The 26,358-nt window shown below is 44.8% G+C and overlaps 1 protein-coding gene across 1 annotated transcript in view; it reads left to right on the top strand.

The window, feature by feature from the left end:
• The window catches only part of adka (adenosine kinase a), a 135,679-nt gene extending 111,731 nt beyond the window's left edge, over positions 1-23,948 (top strand). Inside the window, exons 8-11 of the mRNA XM_036547129.1 lie at positions 3,827-3,862; positions 10,517-10,631; positions 21,958-22,044; positions 23,690-23,948. Coding sequence (XP_036403022.1) covers positions 3,827-3,862; positions 10,517-10,631; positions 21,958-22,044; positions 23,690-23,814 — 363 coding nt within the window. The 3' untranslated portion in view covers positions 23,815-23,948. The remainder of the gene's footprint in view (positions 1-3,826; positions 3,863-10,516; positions 10,632-21,957; positions 22,045-23,689) is intronic.
• Positions 23,949-26,358: the final 2,410 nt, after the last annotated feature.

The following is a 26,358-nucleotide window of genomic DNA, read 5'->3' as shown; positions in this document are numbered from 1 at the left end:
TCCCAGCAAACAGCAAGTTGCATTGGTCCTTACAATGCTCAGTATGTCCAACCAAACACTTCCATGGTGTTGTTGTGGAGCTGCGTCAGGTGCCGCATATGGAGTGACCACAGAAAAGGGGGAAAAAGTCAGAATTGTCAGACCAATTTGTCTGGCCCCTGCACGTCAAACACACAACTCGGTCTCAGCCTCAACATTGGCTAATTTTCTGAATGGCCTCTGGGAGTTGTGCTTTTAAGCTTTTTCTTATTATTCTACAGCCTGGATATATGGCTTTCTCAGTAAGACAGACCATTCCAAAATGCTGCAAAAATAGTTGTTTCACATGTGTATATATACAGTAATCAGCTCAGACCACTGATGTCATATTCAAAGAGTGTAGCAGATTGCAATCAGGATTTAAAGTACAACAGGTTTCCTGCATCCATAATATTGTATTTGTGACTTGACTTGCTGTTAATCCCAACTCCTGATCAGATGGCCATCGAGCAGCTTTTATAACCTAACCAGAGGGGTGAATCAGCGCTAATTCCGGCTAATCTTGAAATTACGCTGCCTAATTACTCCCAATAAACTCTCCTTAGCCCCGCCAGCCAAACAGCTGTATTATTAGATCGCGCGGCGGTAATTGGAGTCACGGAGCGGATGAGGTTGATTCAGCCGGTGGGGTTCGGGGATCGGTAACGAGGCGTGGACCGTGTGCGCGGCATGGACAGACCCGCGCTCTGTGTGTGACCATGAATGGATTAATCTGATTACCAGCAGCAGAGCACGGAGGTCGCCATGTTGGATCCCCTTTTTTTTTTTTTAGCTCCCCTAACCGGCTTTATTAAAAACTTTTTATTATCAAATCGGAAAAATTGGGGTGTCGTTCTTACTCGTAGTGGACTGGCAACCTTTCAGTGCACCCCAATTATTCTGTTACTGGTGTCTCCATATAAACACTATACTCTAAATTAAACAGAATAAGGCAATATTCTGAATGTGATGGTTCAAAAGAAGAGGGTTAGGACATTTCAGTTGTATTTTTACTGTTTATAAAATATTAGACATTTAAAAAATAAATATTGTCTGTCATCAAACATCAGATTCTTTTCCCATTCAGATTAATTTACTCCACGTTCAAGCACAATGCAAATAAGATGGATGACTATATACAGGCAAACCAAAGATGACGTCTTATTAATAATGACCTCTCAAAAGATAATGCCATATGCTTGCAGATGAAAGCAAATGGTTCTGAATGGTGATTCGGCCATCTGCGTGAGTCTGGTGGTTGTCACGCTGCAGAGAAGTCTTAGATAGAAACTCTTATTTTGCTGCAAAAGCGTACAGAATATGGGACAAGATCAACAGTGCAACTGTCTGGTTGATATTCAAATGAAAATGAAATGCATTCCATTTAAAAATGTAATGGCCACTATCTGCTTGAATGGCTGCTACCTTAGTGAGAGAGAGAGAGGGGGGAGAGAGACGAGGCAGGTTCACACAGTAGGCTATTCTGAGCACCTGTCTTAGGGGAATTTTTTTTATTTTGCAAGCGAGCAACTAATTCAGAATATTCATTCGTAAGCTACATTCAAGAGTTCTGAACCATTTGGAAAATTCTCTTCATGCAAATGCAACCATTGATATGAATTTCTCTTCAACTGTCGCCTCGAGGAGGAAAAATAAATATTACCATAATATCTTCTGTTTACATAAGTGCCACACATCGAAGTCAGCGTGCTGGTAGACTTGCTGTCAAATGAAAGTGACTGTAATGTCCTTCACAGAGGAAAATCTCCCATATATTTCTGTGGGGAAAAAATGGATTGTGAATGACCCGAGATGCTATTAATTTTTTTTTTTACCCTCTTGTGTTCAGGATATATATCACTTGCTTAGTTTAGCTTGGCAAGAAATTGGCTGGTTTCAGCCTTTGGATTATTAGCTTAAGCTCTCCGAAAATATCTCTTTTCCTTATTGAGCTCTGGGTAGTAAAAGCACCTCATACATTTTGATGGCTTTATATTAAATATGGGCTCGGGAGAGCTGATATTTCAAAGCCCCCCCCCTTGTTATCTTTTACCTTGTAATGAGCGTGTGAGGAGGAGAAGGCGGCCGGGTTCACCTGGAGGAGGGAGCCTTATGAGCAGCCAAGAAACATTTAATTATGCTAACTGCGTGGTTCGAGCAGGCCGGACGCGCCCCTCGGATGGAATGGCGGCGGGCGTATGTTACACAGGTGCTCTTCGCCCGGCTGAGCACACACTAATCTCCCAGCACCACTCCCAGTTCGTACTGACAGCATCGGCGGGGCACCGGAGTCCTCCCATTGACCCCTGCTGTTTAGGAACAATTAATGCGCTATGTTATCCGCCCAATGAGGCGAAACCAGGACCTTATGTAGCGCTAGTGCACATTTCTCCCGTAATGTTTGTGGCTGACGTAAGGAGAGGAGGGTGCGTGTGGGGAGTGGTGTGTTGTGTTTGTGATGAGACACTGTGCAGCTCTGTTTTTATCATCACTTGATGTGGCTGAATGGAGTCCTCCTACATGATTGGTAATGAGTGACACATATTTCAGTAATAAGAATATGCATCCATGTTCACATCCTGACAGAAAGATAAAATGGCAGTGGCAGTGATGAGGTCATCAGGAGAGAAGTGGAATGGCATATTTTGGAACAGTTTTTATTCTTATCTGCAGGCTCTCTTCAGGGTAAAGCTTATCCAAAGATCTGTGGATTGAATATATCTTGGTTTCCCAGTTTGTTTGCCTGACGGTGAGGAACCGTAGTGAAATGGGGGGGGAATAAAATCAATAGCTAAAAAATAAACAGAGGACACAGAAGTCCTGCAACAGTGAAAGGTAGTCAAGACACACTTATTCAACACATACCACACACACACAAGCAAACAGACAGAGAGAGAAATGCACTGCAAACCCATGCGCTTTGGTTGGGCAGGGTCTTACCACAAGATTCCCTTTCTAGCCTCTCCCTCGCCTGTGTGTTGCAGATTACTTGTTCAGTCCATGCCCCCATTATGCTAACCTATGGCAAGCAGGCTGCACGCCGGTCCCTGGGGACCCACTAACCTTATTGCCTTGTTTTTCTCTCCTCCACTCCTCCTAAAGGGCCAGGTCATCAACTTTTCCCCAGGGGTCACTCCAGCAAGCAAAGAGCAAGACCCTTCTGACCTCACGAGATCCCTTAGCATCATAACATCAACCCATCACACTACATTCGTGTCAAGCATAAATATTGATGAGGTTTAATAGCAAACCATGATAACGTTGAAGGGGTTGATGTATAAAGCCCTATTACTTGACATACTAGTAATTTGGAAGTCACTTATTTCCCGCCTGTCATTTGTGGTGTTCTACAAGTCATTGTTTTTAATAACTTCTGTACAACTATTGGGGAAAAAAAACTGTGGAGATACTATCATAATTAAAACCATACTTGATCTGTTTTTGATAAGGAGTTTGTTCCCACAGAAGAAAAGCCACAGGGGGCCTGAAATTGTCATACTGAGTGGGGATGTAACATGACAGGAAGCATAAAGCTAGCTGTCTTGTCATAGCAGTGTTGCAAGTTGGGAAATACAGTCGGCAGATGCATCAGAGCGGGACGAGGCCCCGAGAATACTAATTGAAGAGTTAACAAAGCCGAATTGTTCACGCCGCTTAATCTCCAAAGTGGCGCACAGCTTGAGATAAGTGACGGAAGAAAAGGGAGGCGTTGGCGCCTTCCCCAAACCGCGCGGTGCCCCCCTCCTCACCGTGCCACATCCCCAATAATTAACCGTACTCTGTGTTTTTTTTTTTTGTTTCGTTTCAGGAGGCTGCCACTTTCGCGAGAGAGCAAGGCTTTGAGGTGAGTCGACCGACAATCGCCCACTAAACAGATCCTAAAGGATTATTTCTGCTGATAATGAAGTTCTCCCGGACGGTGATTGATGTGCTATTATACTCTCCGGGCCCTTGCGGCAGTTGCCATGGAAACCTGGCAGTCGTCATGGTTTCTTTGTTCAGCCGGCTCCGCGTTGTGACGCACCCGCGCTGGGTCCGTACCCAACATCGCCTACAGATGTTATTTATTGAATTTTGAAAAGCCTCTCGGGAAGCCGAGAAGTTGGGCACGGTTTCAATCTGCCGCGGCAGACAGCACGGCCGCGTCGGGATGCTCGGTCAAGGAAAAAAAAAAAACAGAAAGAGAGCTACCTCATCAGCCTCATTAGGCTCAGCGAGGATTCATCAGAGCCGCACTGCTGTGCCACCGCACTGAAGTGTACAGTGCAGCGCTCAGTTAAAGAAATAATAAAATATCTGCATTGCTGCCGGTAATAGGCTGTACTTAGACTGGGTGCCATGGCGCTTGTTAGCAGCCGCGCATAAAATATGCGAGATTAATAAAGAGCTGCTCCCCCCCCACTCCCCACCCCCCCAATGAGGAAGAGGTGCTAATGCCGACACTCCACCGTCAGGTCCGTAATAGGATTCCGGTAACACTTTTAGCATACATTGGGAAAGAAAGCAAATGTGAGTTTTAAAGAATGATATGCCTAAATAATTTAAGTGGCTTATCTTGGGAGATGTGGGGCTTCTCTGAGTGGGTTTCTCCGTGGTGTGAATAATTGTCTTCCGGAATCACTCACGGCGCGGCCGACGTGACTGGAATACAAAGCAAAGCCTGACAGCGTTGACAGTTTGAAAAGGGGGTTGGGGGGGTGTTGGGGGGGGGCCTCGCATCACTGAGAGTAAATATAATAGGCCGAACGTCGTCACACACTGAGCGCCACTTTAGCGACGTCCAGCTGCTTTAGCGCTCGGCAGAAACAAGCATGTGACATTGAGATTTCACAGCGCCTTTGTTCAGATGGGGTACGCATCTTTATACAAACCAGGATAGAGATGGTTACAGCGTACAGTATACTGATTCCTAAGTGTCAAGAAATATCATTTAATGCTTGAGGAAGGCTTTGGCCGCAGCGCAGAGCTCTCTCTAAAACAGACAAGCAGAGTCGCAGATACCGTATTTATTATGACCAGATACTCGGATTTGTGGGCTTTCCGCTGAAAGTTTGGCCAAGTTCTGCTAAATGTACTTATGTTCTGATTCACTGGGCTGCCTGCGGACCTTCTTGAAGGGGTGTGGCCCAAAGCAGACCGTCCTCGGCTTGTGACACGGACAGCACCGGAAACTCCTGTTACCAACCGGATGGAAGGAGAGCTGGAGCCAAATTTCTGGTCAAAGGAAACAGAATATCTGTGGTAGAACGGACGGGCAAGGAGCCAATGCTCACTACTCCCAAAAGCGAAAATTTGGTTCCCGTGCAGAAGACCTGGCCGACGCGTCCTCTGGATGCTCAGAGCCGCGGCGGGGTCTGTTTTCACTGAGGCCTACTCATGCGTGTTGTGCTGCTGCCTCACATCTCCCAGCACCTTGCTCCGCTCACGTAGACAGGGAGCAGAACCAGCCAGGACTGGCCTGGGTAGACAGAGAGTCAGGCTCTGACCGGTCTGAGCTGGCTTCAGCAAACAGGCTGCACGGACTGACTGAAATGTCCAGTAACTTCTTTCATCCTTTTCTTCCCTTGGTGCTGCTGATAGCTGCAAGTCCTCTTTCTCACTGTAACCTCATTTTACACCTCTATACATAACATTCATTCTCTTACTTCTGAATACTAATACAGTATAATTAATGTCATTGGTATATCATCAACAGAGGATTTTTAAGCGATAACTAGGTACTTTTTATAACAACCCAAGCTGTTAACTTGTTGATGTGGGAATATAGTCTCAAGACGTGGGAAAGCCCCAATCAGCAGTTTTATTAATGTAATCGGTGCAAGATGAATTATGTTATTTTGGCGCATATTAAATCATGATAGTGTATAGCCATGTGAGAAGCAGAAGCTCACATTGTTTTGTATAGATCAGGGCTCTGGTTACTTTCAGTTGATAATAGTAATAGCAATAAGCGAACCGTCATGGGTTAATGTAGGGGAATCTTACATATCTTACATCAAAAGAAGGAGCTAGTAGGCAAAAGACCCTTTCATAAATATTGGAGTGAAGCTATTAAAAGATCTAAGTTTCTAAATATGTTTAATGAAAGCTGTGTCCAAATATGCAAATGTCTATAATGTAGAGGTGTATTTTATATACAAATACATATTTAAACAGATCATGAGATGAGTACAATGAGCTCAGAAAAACGTAATGAGTCAAAACAATCGACCGCTTCCACGTGGCTCCAATCCATTTTCCCCTTTACTGAGAGGGACAGCTTGTTAATAAAGCAATTTACATTTCCAGTTGGGAGATAAGAGTCTGGGTTTTTTTTCTCTGTCTTTATTAAACCATCATTAGACGGGGCGCACCATGCAAACTGATAGTCATCTGTTTCTTTTAAAGGACCTTAGATGTACTATCTGCGGCAGAGGAGCTGTAATTGAATCTCTTCTTGGTGCCGTTCCACAGACGGATTACGGCAGAAGATCAGATTTTTATTAGCCTTAATATGGACACACATTTTGACACCCTAATAAAGCTTGCGTACTTGTCGGCAGATAATTACCAAAAAGAAATGTCTTTCACGATAATTGCAGAAAGCAGAGTTGGTGTCAGTTTTAGAGTCCTGGAATGGCAAGTTTATCTGTAAGATCATTCTACAACCATATATAGTCTTTCCTGTAATTAAGCTCTTGTGCTGGTTGATAAACAATGTCTGTGTGTGTGATTACTTGCCTTGTTAATATGGGTCATTCCATGTCGCATGAAATTAACAATATGAAGTCGTGTAGCACTCAGTCATTAAATGCCTTTAATTATGTTTCTTGCTTTCTGCGTCATGAAGGATCAGGGGATCGCTTTCAGGTGTAGAAAAATCTAGAAGACCCCACTTAACTTCCATCACCACTGGCCATTTTGTGTGCACAAATATGTTTTTGCCCCGCGGTCTTAATATCACCTAAAACTAATTTGGTCAAGCTTTTGTGGGCCAGATTAGCCTCCAAATCAGAAATAATTGCCATCATACTGACACCAGTTGTTTGGACTTCATTTATTAAAATAACGCATTAAGTGATCTGGAGGTAGATTTGTTGCGGGTCACAAGGTCAGAACAGAGTATCTTGTTTTCATCTAAACAAGCTGTCAAATAAAAACGGGAAAATGTAATTGACGTGCTAATGCAGTCGTCCGTGCCTCGCCGGATAAAATCAATTATGATTATAATGTGCGGATGAGACACTTTGCTCCAGTTTAGGAAACAAAAGCATTTCTGTGGTCTTCCTGTAGCATGACAATAAAGAGATGGAAAGGTTTGATTAAGCCTGCTCTGTTGTGTGATTTTTTTTTTTATTGCACCCCTGGGCCACAGACTTGACTGCGCCTGGTTTTAAATTCACTCACGGTGACAAATTGCTTTCGCTGATGCCCACTCAGTGCCGCAGCATTAACCTCTCCATTAGCACTTACTTACAGTCCTACACAGCATTTTTCTCCTTAAGAACACAAAACACTTTACGGGTGATTACAGGACGTGTTTAGAGAGGGTTTACATGACACCCCCCCCATCCCCCACCTCCAACCTGTTTCCTTCTTGGCTGGAACAGGGCCTGTGGTGGTGCGGGGTGCCAGTCAGGAGGTGACGTCCGCGTTCACCCTGCTAGCAGTCCTCCTCTCCCTCTGGCATGGCCGCCACAAATGGCCAAGAGGAGACGTACCCGAGCGGAGCGCCGCCGGTCGCCCGGGGAGGCACATCTTCCAGCGCACCAAACTGACAGACACGTTCCACCTGCTCACGGCGCACCGTGACGGCTTGATTAGAAAGTCGCTCCAACTGGTGATTTTGGGTCAAAGCAAAGCTCAGCGGAGGGCTGCGCGTTCCCCCGGGCGCGTACACGCTCCCCGCGTGGCGCGGCGCAAGGAGAAGCGTCTGCGAATGATATCAAGAGCTCTGCCTCCGCCCACTTCCGCGTCCCACTCACAAAAGCGATCCTCCCAGCCAAATTATCTCCTCTCTTCCTCCGTAAAAACGGCAGCCTTCGCGAATATTGACAGTGACATTAAAACTCTCCTGAAAAACAAAAATGGTTTCATTATGAAATAAAATTTTGCCATAAGAAGAAAAGAAAAACCTGATATTAAAAATTATCATTACCTGCTTTTCTGAAAACTATGGATTACGTTGTAGAGGTGCTCCAGCACTGCCAGTCAAGTTTTGTATTGTCATACTTGTGATGCATTCTAATTGTGACTTGAATGACAGGCAGGGTTAAAGAGAAACTGTGATTGCAGATGCTGTTGTGAATACACATACATGTACTATACAGGGACCCTGGGTGTGGGGTTAAGGGGGAGAGCTCTGCTGTGCTCAAGGTCCTCAAATTCCAACAAAACATCTGTTTTTGAATGGATGTTTGCTGTAGTCACAATACATATAACAGACTCTGTTTTACAAGGCCCCTGTAGATGGCCTGGGTTGCCTTTCCCTCTCTGATGTTCCTCCGTGGTCTTAATGAAGGACCTCCGTGTCTTTCACCGTAATTTTAAAAGACATTTAACATTCACATTTCTGTGCTTTGGTGTTGTCAAAAAAAAAAATAAAGAACAGTTGACCATAACATCAGGAACACAGCTCCTGTTGAGTGCTTGCTACGCTATGAGGAAACTATGACTGACTTGCTAGCAATTAAAGACATAATCTATGCCTGTGTGGCTTACTTCAGCCTGGTTTAATGGCTGATGTGGTTCTGGCAGTTATTATGTTCAGATATACAGAAGGTACTGTTATTTAGCTCTCCAGTCACCTTTAGTCACCTGAAACCACAGAAATGAAGCCAGCAACTGATTTATTGTTGGTGGAGAAATATAATGAAAAAAATAGAATGTTCCAGGGACAGCTAAATAACGACAGATTAAACTCACCAGTGAGAGAATGTAATCAGAACATTCTTTTGAGGTCAGGCTTCTCGGAAAGATAATTAAAGCAGACGTTTTATAATGTGTGAGGTCATGTTTCATACACCTGTTGTTTATACACAGATTTTTAACTAGTTGTTGCGGAGCGTCTCTCCCCAGGAGACCCGTTCTTTCCACCAAGCTGTTGGTATCAATGATCCCATTAATACGTTCACAGTAATGTGTCCAACGTTAAGCTTGCTTTTGCTTGCCATGTGCAGCGTAATTGCCGCGTTCTACAACATTTCTCTTCAACTTTGTCTCTATAGCAACTTGGCTAATTCACACTCAAGTACTGGACATAGTTTTTTTTTTTTTTGTGTCTAAACTGATACTGATACTGGTCTGGTCTTACACTGCCTGGTGGAGAGGCCACCATTTTGTCCTCAGTATTCAAAATTTATTGCCCTAACTCTTAACAGGAATGATTTGCCAGAGTCCTGCCAAGCTTCCTGTCTGAGAGTGCTGGTCTGTAAACCGAGCTCTGTCAGGAACTCCAGACGTTTCAAGGGACCAGGAAAAAGTTGGAGGAAAAAATTTATATCAGAGAGGAGAGGTGGGGGGTGGGGGGGACTACGTGGAAGCAGCTGGGTTTGGCTACGAAAAGCACCGGCCTCTCACTAACAAAACCTTTGAGAGTGGCTCGGCCTGACAGCGGAAGCGCTCGAATCCCAGCTTTGGCACAGAAAGAAGAGACAGGAATAATAGCTGGCTCTTTGTGTGGACCAAGGGGAGAGGTCCCTTGAACGAGCGCCCCACGTCCAGGCAGATTAGGAAGTGTGGGTGAGCGTTCATGGATGAGGCCATGCACTTTCAGATTTGGAAGCCCTTTGTGTTGGTCTGGTGGTCTCCCTTGTTTTTCTTGGGAGGTAATATTGTTTTGCTGTTTAGTCTGCTCAGTTCAATCAGTCTTGAGTCTTCTCAGACGTTTGCAAAGCAAAGCAAGAGAGCCTTTTAATAGCAAATCACACAAGATGGTGGTGGCTAGGTCGATTTATGGGCCCCAGTTTTACATGTAAAAATACTGCCTTTGGGCAAAAGAAGGCATCCGCCATCTGCCCAGACCCTGCTACTGTGGAGGAGTTAGGAAAGAGAGTTACTGGAAAAGCCCATCTCAGAAGAGCTCTCAATGATATGATTGTAATATTCATATTTACCGCTCCTTTTTCAGTTAATATATCAGGAATGTACTTGAATGCCATATGTGATACAGCATTTCTCAGAATTGCACTTCCCAATCCTTTCTGTAATAAATGTGGGTAAATATGTCTGTCACTGAGTTTGTGTTCAGTTTACATTACATGTCGAATGAAAGCCTGTTAAAGCCGCACGCAGGGACATTTTTGTAATAGTTTGCATGGAAAGTAAAGCACCATCATTATTTTCAGCCTATTCAAAGTCATATAAGGCGATGCTCGCTTTTTGCACAAGGCAAGGCCTTCTTAATGATGGAGATCTTCTGCATAATGTTGTGAGGATTTAGTTCCAGAAGCTGATTATTGATATCATCACCTTTCTTTTACCATTTATAACGAGTCTTTCTTCTTTTTTGGCCCTGTAGACGGAGGACATCGAAGAGATTGCGAAGAAGGCCCAAAGCTTGCCCAAGGTGAACAAGAAGAGGCAGCGAATCGTCGTCTTCACCCAGGGCAAGGATGGCACCGTGTTGACCAAAGGTTAGAACATCCTCCTGCAACTGCCGTAGCACTGTTTAACATTTCCATCAGAAAAAGAAGGCGCACAAAAGGTGTGTGTGTGTGTGTGTGTGTGTGTGTGTTGGGGATGTTTCAGCAGCTTGTACACACAAAAGAGGAGTGTGAGTTAATCAGAGATTCAGCGATAATTAAACAAATGCTGTCTTCACCATGGCAATGACGTCATGCCTAGCTAAGACCCGACAGCCTTTCACCTTTATGGGTCCTCTTCATGGCGAGCACCTCACCATTTCATTTGGTTTCACAGCATAATTGTGCCATGGTAACAACAACTGCATTAATTAGCAAAACCTCAACCTCTATGTGAGGTAATTAAGACATATAAAAGGACCCCAGAAAAATGTAGAGTTAAAGACATTGTTCACTGTTTGGTATATAGATTTTAAAAAATCAGCTTTTGAGGCCGTTGACCAATGGTGATGAAGGAAAATTAAGGTACTGAGTATGAATAATTATCACAGCCATTTTCTGTTACAGTGTGTGAAAGAAATTCACCCTTGGCTCTTACCTATCTCACAGATGCAGAATTTGTATCCAAAAGGCTGTTGCACTAGGAGGCATTGCTATGGTAACTGAGTTGGTGGTGATTTGGGGGGGGTGGCATGTTCCACTGAGTTGAGAAGTTTAACTGAATAGTAGAAAAGCATCGCAGTTGGAACTGATTGGACCCGCGGGGGTCAGAGTTCAAAGCTGAGGTAGGAGGGAGTTGAGGTGTGGGGAGTTGACACTGTACACATAGAATCAGTTTGCCTTTTTCATGTGCACTAACCAGAAGGGGCTTCCTTGATACAAGTACCAGGTTTATTTTTTTAGGTTATTTTCTTTGTGCAGATGGCCGGTGTTGTTTGAACATCTCAAACGAGTTTGCGCTCGTAACACCAAGGCTTTGATCTTCATTTTCATTTTCTCTGTCAGCGTTTGCGTTGTGCTTTTGTTCTGATTTGGGTATTTCTGTTTGTTTCACATGCACCACGGACAGCAGTTGTTTGCTTTTTTTTCTGAAATATCTTAGAGTGTATTTGGACGGTGAAAGGCCATGCAGTAATGTCACAGGGGTTTGCGGAGAGATTATGGTGTCAGATTACAGCTCAGATCCCTTGGCTTTGTGTGGAACCATGGGGTCTCCCCCCCACCACCCCAACTGTGTCTCCCCCACCCCCTTCCCTTTCTCAGCCTATTTAATACAGCATGTGCTTGCAGGAAACCTGGTGCTGTTTACGTTCATGTTGTAAAAAAACACCGAAGAGGTCTGTGGAAAAGGAACAAACACAAAGCCGGTTCTGATAACACTTTCCCATAAATAAAAGAAAAATACACTCTTCACACGGTGCTAAAAGTCAGACGAGCCCCTCGTCAATGAAACCCAGGCCTCTGCATTACTGGAGTGTCTGTGTCCCAGACCTGAAGGCTTGTAACCCCAACCACACTGTGGAATCAGCCGTACGCGGCGCGAACAGACACGTGCAGCAAGGGCAAGATGCTGTAAAGCCCTTTAATGCACTGTTTCCACAACACGGCGCTAAGCTAAGCTCCGAGGCTCCCTATATCGGGTTGACAATAATGCGTTTATCCCACTGACACTAATAGTATTAGTCCCAGCGGCTCGATAAGGTTGTTCAAGCAATTACAGCAGTACTTTCTGTGAGGTGCGAGGAGGCGAGCTTTCACCTTCGCTGAAACGCGAACTCCCTGTTCCTGAGCAGCACTGGACATAGCTGATCCTGAAATCCCACAGCCCCCCCCCCCCACATGCACCTACATGTCTCAAGGTGTCTCTCATACATAGACATGGCCAAGCAGCACCACGAGCCCACAAAATTCATGGCGGATGTAGGGAGGATGAGAGATGAAGAGAGCATGCTGGTGATGTCATCCATGAAGGTAAACATGAAAAACATCAGAAGACATGCAAGAACTGCCACCGAACACATAATGAAGGGGAATCAGTGGTCTTCACTCCCCGTAGGCAGGGCTCCTACATGGATTTGATCTCACGTTTCACGCATGATTCGTCTTTTTTTGAACAGGAACGTGATGCTTCATTCATCCCTTAGTCGCATCAAGTCATTTCGTAACAGCTACGGGCATGCCAACGACTGGCTTAGGGGGAAACTCTCAAAATAGACGCCAGCATAATTTCTTCGGTTCTTTGATATTCTCACTTTGAACGCAGGCAGCTGGACCTAACCTCCTGGTATCTATATGCCCGGTGAAGGCAGCCAGAGAAGTTTAATTTAACAGCTACTGACACCGCTGAACTGTGCAGGGCCTCACCGATGCACCTATTAAGGCGCAAATTAAGAACACCGTGCCCCAAATCTTTCCGGCCAGACGATCTAACAAACAATCACTCAGCAGAGTGGCTGCCTCTAAGCTCCACCGAAAACAGGGGGCGAAACCAGGAGCCAAGAGTCTCTGGCGAGGAGCAGATCTCTGAAAATGCTCCAAGCTCCTGTGTCGGCTTTCCAAAAATGGACCACGTTCTTTTCTTCCTTTTACTAAGCAAGCAGTGTCTACTGTGTGCACTTTAATCAAACCAGGGAGACTATTTCAAAGAGGAAGAGAGCAGAGCCGAACAGAGGTTACTTGAGGTCAAGAAAAGCGGGACCGCGCTTTGGGGGGTGGTGGTGGGGGGGGGGGGTTGGCAGCCGTGGGCAACGGAGTGTTCCTCACAGGTATGAAAAGTTGTCTGATGTTGCTCTTAAAGCACATAAGAACACTGGAGATTTTGCACTTTGACATCGTCTTCTGTTCGATAAAAGGAGCTTCCTCACTCAGGATTTTAATAACACCGCAGACACAGAAGGATTTAAACAAAGATCTGAATGTTATGGAAAAACCATCCAAAGTGTCTCTTTTTTTTCGACCTGACAACCTCACAATGATAAAGACTAAAAAAAAGACTAGTAGGACTCAAAATAATATCAGTGATATAGTAGGCATGAAATATTAGATGTTTCCAACTGTGTACATGTAGTTAACAAAAAAAACAGATCATAGGTGAATTACGTATATTTGTATCATAATGCAAGCAGTTGTTTTCAGCTTCCTGCTTACCTCATCAACAGTAACTACATTAATTATAATATGAAATGATAATGATGACATTGATAGGCCAAGATTCCTCCAGATACAGATTTGAAATGAAAGCGGATTGTGCTTTTATGTCTGCCAGAAGTGCGTGGATCAGAAGAATTTCAGTAACTGCATTCGTAAAGGATCCACCCTCAACAGTTTTTTAATTAAGCTGAGGCTGAGGATTCAAGCGTTTTGTCACGACACCTCTGTCAGTGAAATCCTGTTTTGTGTTGGTAATTTTAACAAATCTGTTCCATCAATACAGGTGTACGAGTTAATCAGAGAGGAAGGGCCAGTTGCTGTTAATTAAAAGTCCATCTTTCGCCATGAGACTGGACTAGTACGTCTGCCTGCCTGTCTTATTTACAAAGCTGCCCATCATTCATTTCATATTGATTTTTGTCTTTGGAGGAACTCAGTTATCAATGTTCTGGCTCGGGGGGTGGGGGCTTGCTGTTTTTGTTTTTATTTTTACTCAGTCTTTAAAGTTGCACCCGTTCTGTTGCCCCCCTCACCCCCACCCCAACCCTCCTGGTTTTAGCAGGTGCATTTCTACTCTGCTGTTTCTCTGGAAATGTCATCACTCGCCTGTAAAGGCCGAACTCTTAGAGCACGAGACGTCCCCTCTTTGGAGCCGATTCTATCGATTCTGAGGTTTTGTGCCAAGCTTTTACTTCGCGATGCTTCGCCCAAGCTTGTTAGAGCCACATTAATGCAGAGCTCACTCCGCAAAGGCAGAACCATCGATTTTTTTTCCCCTTTCTTTCTTTTTCCCAAGCTGTTAGTAATCAGAAGCTTATTTTGACATAATCACATTATCTTCTTCTGTGTTCGTTCTCCACATTCCGTACACATTTTGAAATATCAAAGGGGGGCACTGAATGGAGCCTGATTTTGATAAACCACATTGTTAAAATTTATGGAGGAGACTGCTCTGAAATTGTATGAGGTGAACCTGATTGTTGTCCAGAATTTTTAATGGCACTGAAATCTGAATTAATGTTCATTTCTTATAAAAACTGACTGTGTGGTTTCTCACTGGCCAAGGTAGGGTACCACAGCTTTGCAAATCTGCGATGCTGCTAAACCTTACCTGCACATCTCGGCCCATAAACAAGGATCATGGGCTTGTCTGATAGGTTAATGTGGGAACAACTGACAGCCTGTCTTGGCTAGGCTTTGTGCTGGGCTTTTTTCCTGTAGTTTCTGACACTCAGAGGCTCGGTGTAACTGTCTGAAACCCCCAAACACACTCTGAGATGAGAGGCCCACCCCGCGCAGGGCCATCGCCCTCTCTTTGTTCTGCAGCGCATGATGTTTGGCGGCGAGATGTTCCCCTCCGCAGTTTAAGAGGCCGGCGCTGTTAGCCAGAACAAAGCCGTTCCAAGATAGGAAGTACTGGAAAACTTCAGTGCCCATCTGGACGCCACCCCAAACGCAAGTGCAGAGCCTCACACAGAAGTACACTAGCACACACACATAGACGTGCTTACACATGAACTCACTCACACACACACACACACACACACACACACACACACACACACACACACACACACAACGTCATACCCACTTACACAGCCACATACACACAAGCACATTCTCCCATAGAGTCACATACACACGCTGTCTTGCATACTCATATCGCCACAAACACACACAAGTTAATTTACAGTCACATTAACACGTGTACATATGCACAGCCAGCCACACGCAGACACACACACACTCACTCACACACTCACACATACAGTCCGTCCTCAAAGTTCCCTCCTGAGGCCTGGAAGCAGAGGGTAATTAGGGGAGCCCTGATGTGCCTGTGACATGTGACATGCGCCCGTGGGTCAGGGGACTGCCAGAACCCCCCTCCCCCCGCTCCATTTCTCCCTAATTACGACCCCATCGCTCCTCGTCTTGAACTGATTAGCATTGCGGCGGGGCCAGAGGCCCAAATCAGCGGCCCGTTTGAAAAGGCACCTGTTATTGTTTTGGAAACGACCACGAATCATCAGACTGCCTAACTTGCGTTGTTCCTCAATCCGTCCTTCGCCCAGACCGTAACATTGTTCCTCCAGCTTTCCTCCCCCAGAAGATGTTGCCTTATCTTATTGCTGTTAGTCATAGAAATCCTCAAGCACAGTCATTAATGCAGATGCTGGCAATGATCAAGACTGTGAGCAAATGTTTGGTTTTTTTGGCTTCATTTGCACAGCTCAGTCCCATTTACCTCTGAGAAGGTTTTTGTGGCTGAGGAGCAGGCTTAGACTAAGGCTGTGACTGAAAGTATCTTAATCTTTCACAAGTTGAAAGTGAGCCCTGGTTTTAACTCTTAATGTTGGGGATTAATTTCTCATCCTCCACCTTTTTGCTGAAATCTGCATTCTGGATTTTGGTTACAAACGAAGAGATTTTTTGGAATATGTGTCATATTTTTAATTACCTGATCACAAGATTGTGTTCAGTCTCAGTTTTCAGTGGCAGGAAGTGTACAGCTTTGTAGAGTCTTGTTCCAATTGTGATTACGTGTAGAGCACAGATAAGCGGCTCCTGGAGGAAGCAGACGTGTCCCATGTCCCGGCTCCATTCGCTGAAGGCGTTTATGAGGGGAACCTCATCGGCTGTTGGGTCTGAAAATAAAGCTGGCTGAGGCAGCAGCACATATGGAGCAAGTCTACATATTTATAGTGGTCCTGCTCAAGTTTGGGGCGCAGGTTCCAGGGGAACTGTCCCTCCTCACGAAAGCGAAAGCCGTCGCAAATTGTTACATTCGGGGGGAGGGGGCCCTCCGGGCAACTTTTCACTTTCGATTCGGTGCCCTCACTTTTATAGACAGCGCTGAATGGAAAAGATTGTACGAGGCCCAGCGAATAAAACTTCACAGCTATGAAGGTAATCGTGTAGCTAACCCTCGCCTTGATTGAGTCAACATGGAGGACTATTTTAAGTCCTACGTGAGCTCGTAAAACAGGAATGGTAAAGTCACGATAACTACAAAACTCCCCTGAACTAGAGTGAGGTGATGTTTACAGAAAGACCGCAAGCCAATAACAACAAACGCAACAGGGTTTTTGGCAGCTAAGGTTTAATTACCACGGCTATTAAAACGCTGTGCCAATGGGTTCTTTGTGTTTTACATTAACATAAAATTGCTCTTGAAATAGTCATGGCTTTAACTGGAGCCGACTTCATGTGGCCAAGTTCAATAATCTGTTTCAGATTTAAAAAGCGATGTGAACTGTTCAATTTGATAAAACACACGGTCAGGACCCGTGAGTAACAAGGTGGTGTTTACACTATATTTTGTTTGAGAGAAAAAAGAATCTCATTTCTGTATGTTTTTTGTCTAGTCTCCTAGCCTGTCCCTTGCGTGCCTGAATAAACTGTAGTCATTCCCACTTAGGCATTCCCCCAGCTTTAAAACTATTCATGTTTACAATGTTAGACATTATATATTCCAAACTGTTAATTAATTTTGTGTTTGCAGTCAGCAGCTCATCCCCAGTCTTGCTGCTTTAGCGCAACATGGATGGGTAATTAGCACATCACATGCTTCTGCATGCTCCTTAGCTCACCAATATGTAGGTACACATCAAGCATATTATATTCAGCTTTGTGAAGGGGTGAGATTAAAACTGGAACCATCCTTGTCTTGTCATTGTCTTGTAACAAGAACTTCACATCCATTACTTTGGATGCGTGCGGTTGCATATGCGTGCATGCGTGTGGAGATGTGCGTGTTGCGTGCACACTGTCATGTTGGCTTTAAAGCATCTGCAACTCGCCTTTAATGCCTCCAAGTGCAATTCATTGCCTCCACCGCGACTGGCGAAAAGAGACACAGGGACACCATTTGGCTTCTGCAAAGAGCGCAGTGATTATCCCAGCCCGGCCCTCCTAGTTCCCCTGGTCCTCACGCCATTACCATATCAATTGAGGCGGCTCACAGGACACAGAGCAAGGTTATGGGAACCACCTACGACATCACGCGCCATTAAACTTCAGTGCAGCTGACACGGACGCGGACACAAACACGGACAGGGACACGAGCGAGTTCAGCCTCCTTTACCAAGATGGAGGTGAGGGGCCCACGCCGCTCCCTCCCCCTGAAGAATAGAATATGCGGTGTGACTCCCTCCTCCTGAGCAGTGATACGAGATATGGGCCCTCCGCAAACAGCTGCCTTTCAGATACTTGAAAGGCGTGTATGCAGTTACAACAACAGAAATTTTTTTTTAATGAAAACTGTTCTGGCATATTATTTCTGTTTTACAGTTTTTTAACCTTATTTAACTTACGTTTCTTTTGTTAGTCTTTCTTTTTTGTGTTTTTTTTTCTTCTGTTCAAGTGTTTAGAGCATTGCATTTGTGATATCAAAAAATGTAAGTTCTCAAAAAATGAGTTCTCAGGTGCCCAATACTGTGTATTTTAGCATTCACGCAAAATTGGCGTTGTGCTGTGACCCAGGAGAAGCAGAGAGGTCTGGCTATTGTCAGCTGCGAGCGTGACCTGACGGGTGGACGTCAGACCGGGTTCTCACGCCAGGGCCGCGGTCTGGTAATGAGTCACCAGCGTGCTGTTACCTGGAGCCTCCCCCAGCGTGGCTGCAAGTTCTGATCCCAGGCCAGCCCGAGGAGGGGGGGGAGGGGGGGGGGGGGGTCAGGTGGCTTGTAACATGGCCTTTACAGGCCAGCAGAGATCCACGCCAACAGCCACAGCTGGGCCTTCAAGCTCTCTGCCGCGCCTTCCACCGGGAACAGGCTTCCACCCTGCTCTCAACAATTTGGGGAATTGGGGAAATCAGAGCTGGGCTTTTTTTTTTTTTTTTTTTTTTTTTTACAGTGAAGATAAATGTAACTTAAGTACTATTAAAAAAACTGCCCTGTTGCATTCCCGTAGAGGCATGCTGTGATTAGTATCCATAGGAGCAGCCAATAACATTGTAAAACTGTCCAAAGTATTAAATGGAAGATTTATGTGGTTCTGATCAGAGCATGAATGTCTGATCTTGACTGATGCTGCATTGGGCATGCGTTACTTCATGTCTTGTGGTCGTCATTGCTGGACAGTGCTGTCACACCTGGGTTATGACTTCCTTCTACGCAGCTTGAAGTGGTTAACGCTGGCACAGTGAATCACTTACAGCAGTGATGGATACTGCCTCATCCCCTACCAGTAGATCAGATAGCTTTCATCTCGACATCTTATGCAGTGAGTTCACCTTCTCAGAAATACACTACACAGCTACTCAACTGAAATTTGAGTTTTCTTTCCTTCGGAGAGTCAGTGCAAGACACATTTGAGTCAGTCATATTGACAGCCGTTCTAAATCTGGGTCAGATTGTTTGAATATGTTCTCATGGCAGACAGCTTGATAATGATACAGTTTCAATAGCTGCTATCTGCCATTATTTGGATTATATATGCACATTATGAACTTTTACGCATCTGATGAAATATCTACCTGTAAGATGTGTTTCCATAAGTGCTATATCATTCATATTCATCATAAACACTTGTTATTGCTGTTAAGAAGGTGTTATTCAGATAACTTATCGGACTACTCACATTCTTTCAGAGCATAAAATATATTTTCTTGGGAAAACAACTTACAGCAGTCTAGCAGCCCTGTTTTGCAATCCCCGAAGGAAGTGTTGTCCTTTGTGTTCAGTGAGACTTGACATTTCCCATTACAGGACCCCAGTTCAGTTTACATAACCAAAATAGCACGTGAATATTTTTGTTTACATAATTTCCTTTGTACAAGTTAATGTTTATGAGTGTAGTCCATTGTAGTTGAGTCTCTGGAGTGAACAAAATGGATGCATCTTATTTTCTGTCTGGGGCCATCCTAATGAAGTTTTTTTTAAGCATACACAGCATGCCCGTTGTCGTTTTTGAGAGGCTATTGTTGTGGAGTCCGTGTTCTTTTGCAAGCTGTTCATCTGTTCACTTTCACACGTATGAAACACGACACTGCCTCAGTGGGTCTGATGAGAGCGCCGTACGCTTTTAAATTGCAGCCCAATTAGCCATCTTAATCTGTAATTGTAGAATAATTGACAAACGACGGATTGCCGTTTGCATAATTTACATGTAAGATTTTTCAGTTAATCATTTCAAGAGGGAGGCGGGCCAGCACGCTTCATCGGCGGCATTAATTAAGCAAAGTCGTTTTGCCACTAATTAGCTGATCCTAAAAGGATCTAAGTTTGATGTAATTAATTATCAAAGATACAATCAGCTGCCTCGTTTGGGGGGGAAAGGACTGCCTCCTCCTCAGACAAAGCATATGTGTCTTGCCTACTCATTGTGTCTGTTAAATGGTTTGGTGGCACTGTGGCATTCGTGTCCTAGCGGCATCCCGTCTTTAATCACCAACTACTTAGAGCGCCGGTCCCCCGATCCCAGCGATCAGCGGCGCAGCTGTTTTTCACAGTGGGTCGCGCGCTCCTCGGGTTTTTACGAGGAGCAATAGTGGACACCCTCCAGATAATGGATGAGCATAAAAAAAAAAAAAGATGTTGATATGAAGGTAATTTCGCACATAATCATCCCTTTGGAAGTGGTGTGTGATAAAATTGCGCGGACAGCAAGGCAATTGATTATGGAGTTACTTTAAGAGGGGCGTCTGAATGGGGCATGGGTGACGTGCCTACAGGTATTGGCTGGTCATTGATTGCTCATTTAGGCATCACGGCCCCCGCAGGACGGTCCTCGTCGTAGCGTCGGGAGGGGACGGAGGTCGGACTCTTCCCTCGAGCCAGAGCTCTGTGCGAGACACAACCGTTTTAAAGAGAAGGGACCGTATGTCAGGTTGTTTTTTTTTGCCCCCCCCCCCCCCCCCCCCTCTTGGGAGAGAGCGCCCCTCTAAGACAGTTGCGGTGGTTTTCAGCTGCTGGGGATCTTGAGCCGGCCCTGAATCTCTCCATCAGCGCAGGTTTTAGGCAGACAGCTGGCTCCTCTGCGGTGTTGAACATTCACAGCGCTTTTCAAGATGTAACAATGATCAAAGATGAGGCTCGGCAAAGAGCTCACTTTGCACCAGCCCCCCCTCCCACCACCACCACCCCCCCACCCCAGCACTTGAAATGAAATCCTCTGGCACGCTGATAAATACGAGACTCATTACAACCTAATGGATAAAAATGTCATAAATCTTTCAGCAGAGCAAGTTTTTTTTTCTTCCAAAGGCTGTGTTGAAAATTGAAAATCAGATGGAAGAGCCACGTTACGAGACGCAGAGGGGGGTTTGGTTACCCCAAACTGAGCATGTGTCCCTGGAGCCCAGGGGCTTCTTCTTAACCAATGAATGACTAAGGTGACCAATCCAGGATCGCATTCCTAGGTTGTCGGGCCAGAAGACCAAATCGCATGCTAGTTTCGGTTTTTCCTCTCTCTCTCCCTCTCCATGTCTGTCTTTCCCTCTCTATCACTCTCTGTCTCTCCCACTCTCTCTCTCTCTTCCTCTCCTCTCTCTTTTTTTCCCCTCTCTCTCTGTAAGCTAAGAACCCGCCAGCACCGGTCACCCCCTTCTTCTGTCAGTACTGGTGTCAGGCTTTCCCACCAGGCCTTGTCATGTAGGCACGTTTCCCCAGTGCGCGCCCTCGTGACTCTGAAGGTCTCCCGTCCGGCTCTGACCGCTGTGTCACATGTCGCCGAGATTGTTTTGTCCAGTTCCTCGCTGGCTTTGTCATCCACCACTCCTCTCAGTCTCCCTCTCCTTTAGCTCCTGTGCGTGAAGCTGGCTTCTGCATTGAATACGTCATACTTAATTAGGAACGGTTTTACAATGTTGTTCAGTCTGTGTGTGCTGCGTTCGCACGTGCGTTCGCCTTCGTGTGTTCCAGCCAATATCGGTGATGGAGTGTGGCAGTTGACAGGCTAATAATCACTCCCCCAGCTTCGGTTTTTTGGCCGCAGGAATATTGGGAAAGCAAACAGACTTCAGCTAATTGCAATTGATAGGGGGAAAACGGTCGTTTTGAGGCGGTAACCGTTGTCGTAGATTAGAAGTGCTGTTAAAATGTGAGGTTGCCTCAACAGAGCAGCAAGCTTGAATCTGGACCACAAGTGTGTGAAAGGGACATAATTAGTTTTTTGGTTTTTGGTTTTGTTTGTGACTCTGTACATTGAGAAGCTATGCGCTCTGACTCAGCCTCTGAAGTACTGTAAGATTTATATGAATTCCTCCTCCTTCTTCTGCTCCCAGGTGACAAAGTGACAATGTTCCCAGTCTTGGAAATAGACCCGAGTGACATAGTGGACACCAATGGAGCTGGAGACGCCTTCGTGGGAGGTAATATTTGTGCCCTCAAACCTATCCCTCAGATAGGGTCATTCTGCAGCACGCCTTTATCATAGAAAAACATTCACTCTAAACAGTGCTCTGCTGTTGAATTACAGCTTGCAGAGATTGAGACATGATTTAGTTGAGAATGAATGTCTCAACAATTGTGTTTTGCCATTTTTTTCCACTTTCACTTTAGCATTTTGTCCATTAGTTTTGTTTGAAAACACATAATGAATTTTGTCTTGACAACGCTAATTGCATGTGATTAACTGTTTAGTTTAATCATGTTTGTTACTCAAATATCTGTGCAAAGGAGCAGAGCAGAATTCTTAATATGGCATGTCGTCTGCAGAATATTATTTGCTGCAACTGCTCCAAACTGTTCAGCGTTTATAGTTGAGCAAAAATATATGTAATGCTAATTGTTATGTGTCAGCTGGAGTTGTAATGTGCCCGAGGAGATATTTAATTTAGAAGCAGACAGGTGCTTTGAAACAAACCGACATCTCCAGAGTGGGAGTGTTACAATACATTAGGTAGCAGCTCTCTGTCACTTAATGCACAACTACTGATAGCTGCAGCTGCTGGTGCACTTTCTGCACAGAAGGCCTATCTACTGGTTCACGTAAAGCCCCCAAGCTCATTCGTGTACAATATGCAGTATATATGTCATATGTAGTATATAATCGTATATCATAAATTATCATACACAGCTTAGCATAATGCATTATGATGTAATGGGCTTTTAATGGTGATACTGAATCATGGTAGTTCATCTGTTGTTTGAAGAAAAATTTTATTATATAACTGTCTTATATAAATATAAGATATAATGTAATATGATGTAATGTAAAGATACAGAGCATTATTCAATTCCACTAGGTAAGTAACTTTTTAATTATCATATTTAATTATGTTACTATTAATACTTTTGTATATGAAATGGGAATGGAGATTCATTTCTTTATATATATATATAATGTTTATAATAATGTGCTGCTTCAAAGAGCACAGCATGTCCATTTTTACAGTGGAATATGTCATGCAGTCCTTCCATCAGACTAATCTTCTGTGGCAGAGTTTAGCTCTTCTTTCAAAGAAAAATATTGACATTTGCTATGCTGTTAGCTCCGGTCTTTGGTCCCCCCCGCAGTTTATTTTTGCAATATAACCTTATCAGTGGACCTCTTACCCAGCTCTCTGGCTTCAAGGGCCGTAGGTTGATTTGTTAGCGAGTCCTCCAGTAGCTGATCCAGGACAACCAGGACGTTCACATAAAGCTCTAAGCATGTTCGCACAAACATAGTATTGATTTTCTCCTCGTTCGCCTTGATGAGAGGTTGGAGGCCAGTGCTCTGCAGCGTCAGAGAATGAATGCGTTTCCGTGGTGAATCGGGTGGAAAAGGTGGGTGGGCAGAGGGGTTTTTGGAGCTTTAGGGTAGTTGAATGATTCTTCTGCATGCCATCGGAGTCTTTCTTCCTGCTTGGGTGTAGAATTCATTTGAAAATAAAAAAATATGCACTGTAGTACCAGTAATTTAACAAAAGGTGTTGTGATGGAAATAGCTTTCCTTGGGTTCAGATGGTATCTTGAGTGGAACATTTAATGCCCGGTTGCACCGTCACTGATCCCAGATCTGTGTTTGTGCAGGTTTCCTGTCAGAGCTGGTCCAGGAGCGGCCTCTCGAGCAGTGCATCCGGGCCGGGCACTACGCCGCCAACGTCATCATCAGGCGCGCCGGGTGCACGTTCCCCGAGAAGCCTGACTTCCACTGACGTCCGCGATTCTCCTCTGGAAAAAAACGATGTCCGTTTTTTGTGCGGGACTTTGGCTTGTACAACTTTTTTTAATTGACCTCTCCCATCTATACCCCTCCCCTTCCCGCCTCACCCTTCCCTTCTCTCTCCTTTCTCTTCCCCCATTCCCTCTAACCCCACTTTCCCCCACCCCCCCCCCCCCTTCTCACCCCACACCCCCACCTACCACCCCTGCCCCACCCCCGCCTGCATTGAAACTTCTGTGCCTCTTCCTTCCAATCTGTACAATTACTGGAGTTTCACACCGAAACTGTGGCCAGTATGTAATTAAGTAAATCTGTCTTTTAACCAATCTTATGTTTACATGGACCCAGTGGTCTGTTTTGTTTTAAATCAGTGTTACGGCTTTCGGCCTCTGCGGCGGAAGTTCACATGAAGTTTAATGAATGCGTTTTTGGCAAGTCCATTCATGCATTTTCATTAATAAAATTACCATTTGATGAACTGAAGTAGCGCTCTCTGGGGAATTAATCGCTCATTATTTTGTGCGGTATACAACGTCGCAGTAATGTTTTTGTTTCCAACTTTGTGTTTTAACCAACAGTGACTGAATGCTTGATGTGGCAACAGAAGTATTCATGCAGGCATCTCTTGTCATGATATACCAAATTAATTCCTAAAGCGCACATTTTTTTTCTTTTAAGTGTGTGTTGATGGTATGGATTATGAGGATGGCTCTGTTATGAGTCCAGTTATGTGTTCAAGCAGGGATTCCTCTGCATGTCTCCTTATTCTCAACGTCTATGCTGTCTCAGACTGAGGAGAAAAAATAAAATAATAAAAATCTTAATTGGTAACATTTGGGTGGTTTGCTGAATTTTCTGGTTCACAGTAAGAACTGGGTGAATAGCAGCAGGAGAGAGTAGGAGGCTCAGCTAGGCACATGATACATTGTCTGCTGGCCAGAAAAAAAAACTGAATGGCTCTTGGAGAAGCAGCGGGGTCATAGAAAAGACCATTAGTTAAAGAAAACAAGCCAAAATTCATCAGTGCGTTGGTTTTTTTCTCCCCACTAATAAAGGTTTTATGTTTTCATTTCATCCCTGGGAGTCACTGGAATTTTCCTGACAGGACCAGTAGCGAGAAGAATCTTCCTGGTTTAGGTTCCGATTACGATATAGACTACTTAACATCCTCATTAGCAGAAGGGAGTCCTGGCTGGTGCCCCGGCGCTGTTTGTTCTTCCAATAATCCACTGGACGCAGTGGGGGTCTGACTGGGAAGCTGCGAGTTCCTGGATCTCGATTGCACGCCTGCGGGAGGTCGTTTTTTTTTTCCTCTTTCTCTCTCTCCCTCTCTCTCCTCAGTTATGGGATTAGTGGCCGCTCTTCGTGGCGATCATTAGAGGGACCCGAAAATTAGGCCGGTCCTTTGTCCCCAGCTGTGCGGCTGGTGGACGGTGGAGCCAGTGCCGAAAGACACTGTTTCGGGGGGGGGGGGGCAGGACCCGGCCTGGCCCCTCCCTCTCAGCATGGGGTGGCAGGGTAGTCAGGCATGGGGGGCAGAGGGGGGGGGGAGGTTGTGGGAAGAGACCTGAGCCCCTGCCCCCCACCACCTTTCAAAAACACAGCAGGAACACGGTGCTACTGCGCTTGCACATTATGCTGCTGAATGTCTGCTGCACGTTCACTTTTTTTCAGTTTCATGTCTCTTTGGCTTTAGCTGATAGTCTTACTTAATAACAAGACGAAAAGAAGGGCTTCAATAAAACTTCAGAAACGGGAGTATTTCATCAGTTGCTTCAGAGGGTCTGTCAGATTTCATTTCATTCAGGGATAATAGAATAAAGGTCTCCTTTTCATTAGATACTGATGTAGTGTGGCACATGCAAGGGCAGAAATATTATGACAAAACATTACATTATATGAGCCAAGTAAGGAAACTGAAACCATTTTTACCACATCAGAAACAGCAGGGAAATCAAGAGCCTCTTTTGGCTTTTGGCTATTGATATATGTAGATTGGATGTTGTAGGATAAATGCTTGAGGGTTCCACTTATAGGACTAGAATGTGTGCTGGGATTATTTGAAATGCCTGTTTTTCATGTTGCTGTAAACGGCTCTTAACCGCTGCATTGCCTGTAAGCTATGCCACAGCGGTCTGAACTGTGATGTTACACCAGCGAAATAGGCCTACCCCTCAACCTCTGACTATAGAGGCCTATGAGGGACATTTATATTACATTTACATTTATGCATTTGGGAGACACTTTTATCCAAAGCGATTTACAAGGGAGTAGAATCTTCTTCCATCCCGTTCTAAATTCCAAACCAATGATTGTTGTCAGCTTTTTTTTATAACTGGTAAAACTGACAGTGATCATATAGGCCAAAGACTCGTTATCAGGCCCCTGTTCGTAGTATTTTCCAATAGCCTATGATGGCTGCCCAAATACCCTTTCTAGACCAGGCTCGAACAAAGAGGCTCTCTCCTGTCGGTCATGTGACATTTGTCATCGTGGCCCACTGGGGAGAACAAATCATAAGGAATGTGTAATTAAA

This window comes from Megalops cyprinoides, chromosome 15 (assembly GCF_013368585.1).
Source record: "Megalops cyprinoides isolate fMegCyp1 chromosome 15, fMegCyp1.pri, whole genome shotgun sequence".
In the NCBI taxonomy this organism is placed as follows: Eukaryota; Metazoa; Chordata; class Actinopteri; order Elopiformes; family Megalopidae; genus Megalops; species Megalops cyprinoides.
The sequence above is the reverse complement of the archived record's forward strand: the minus strand, read 5'-3'. Positions and strand labels throughout refer to the sequence as shown.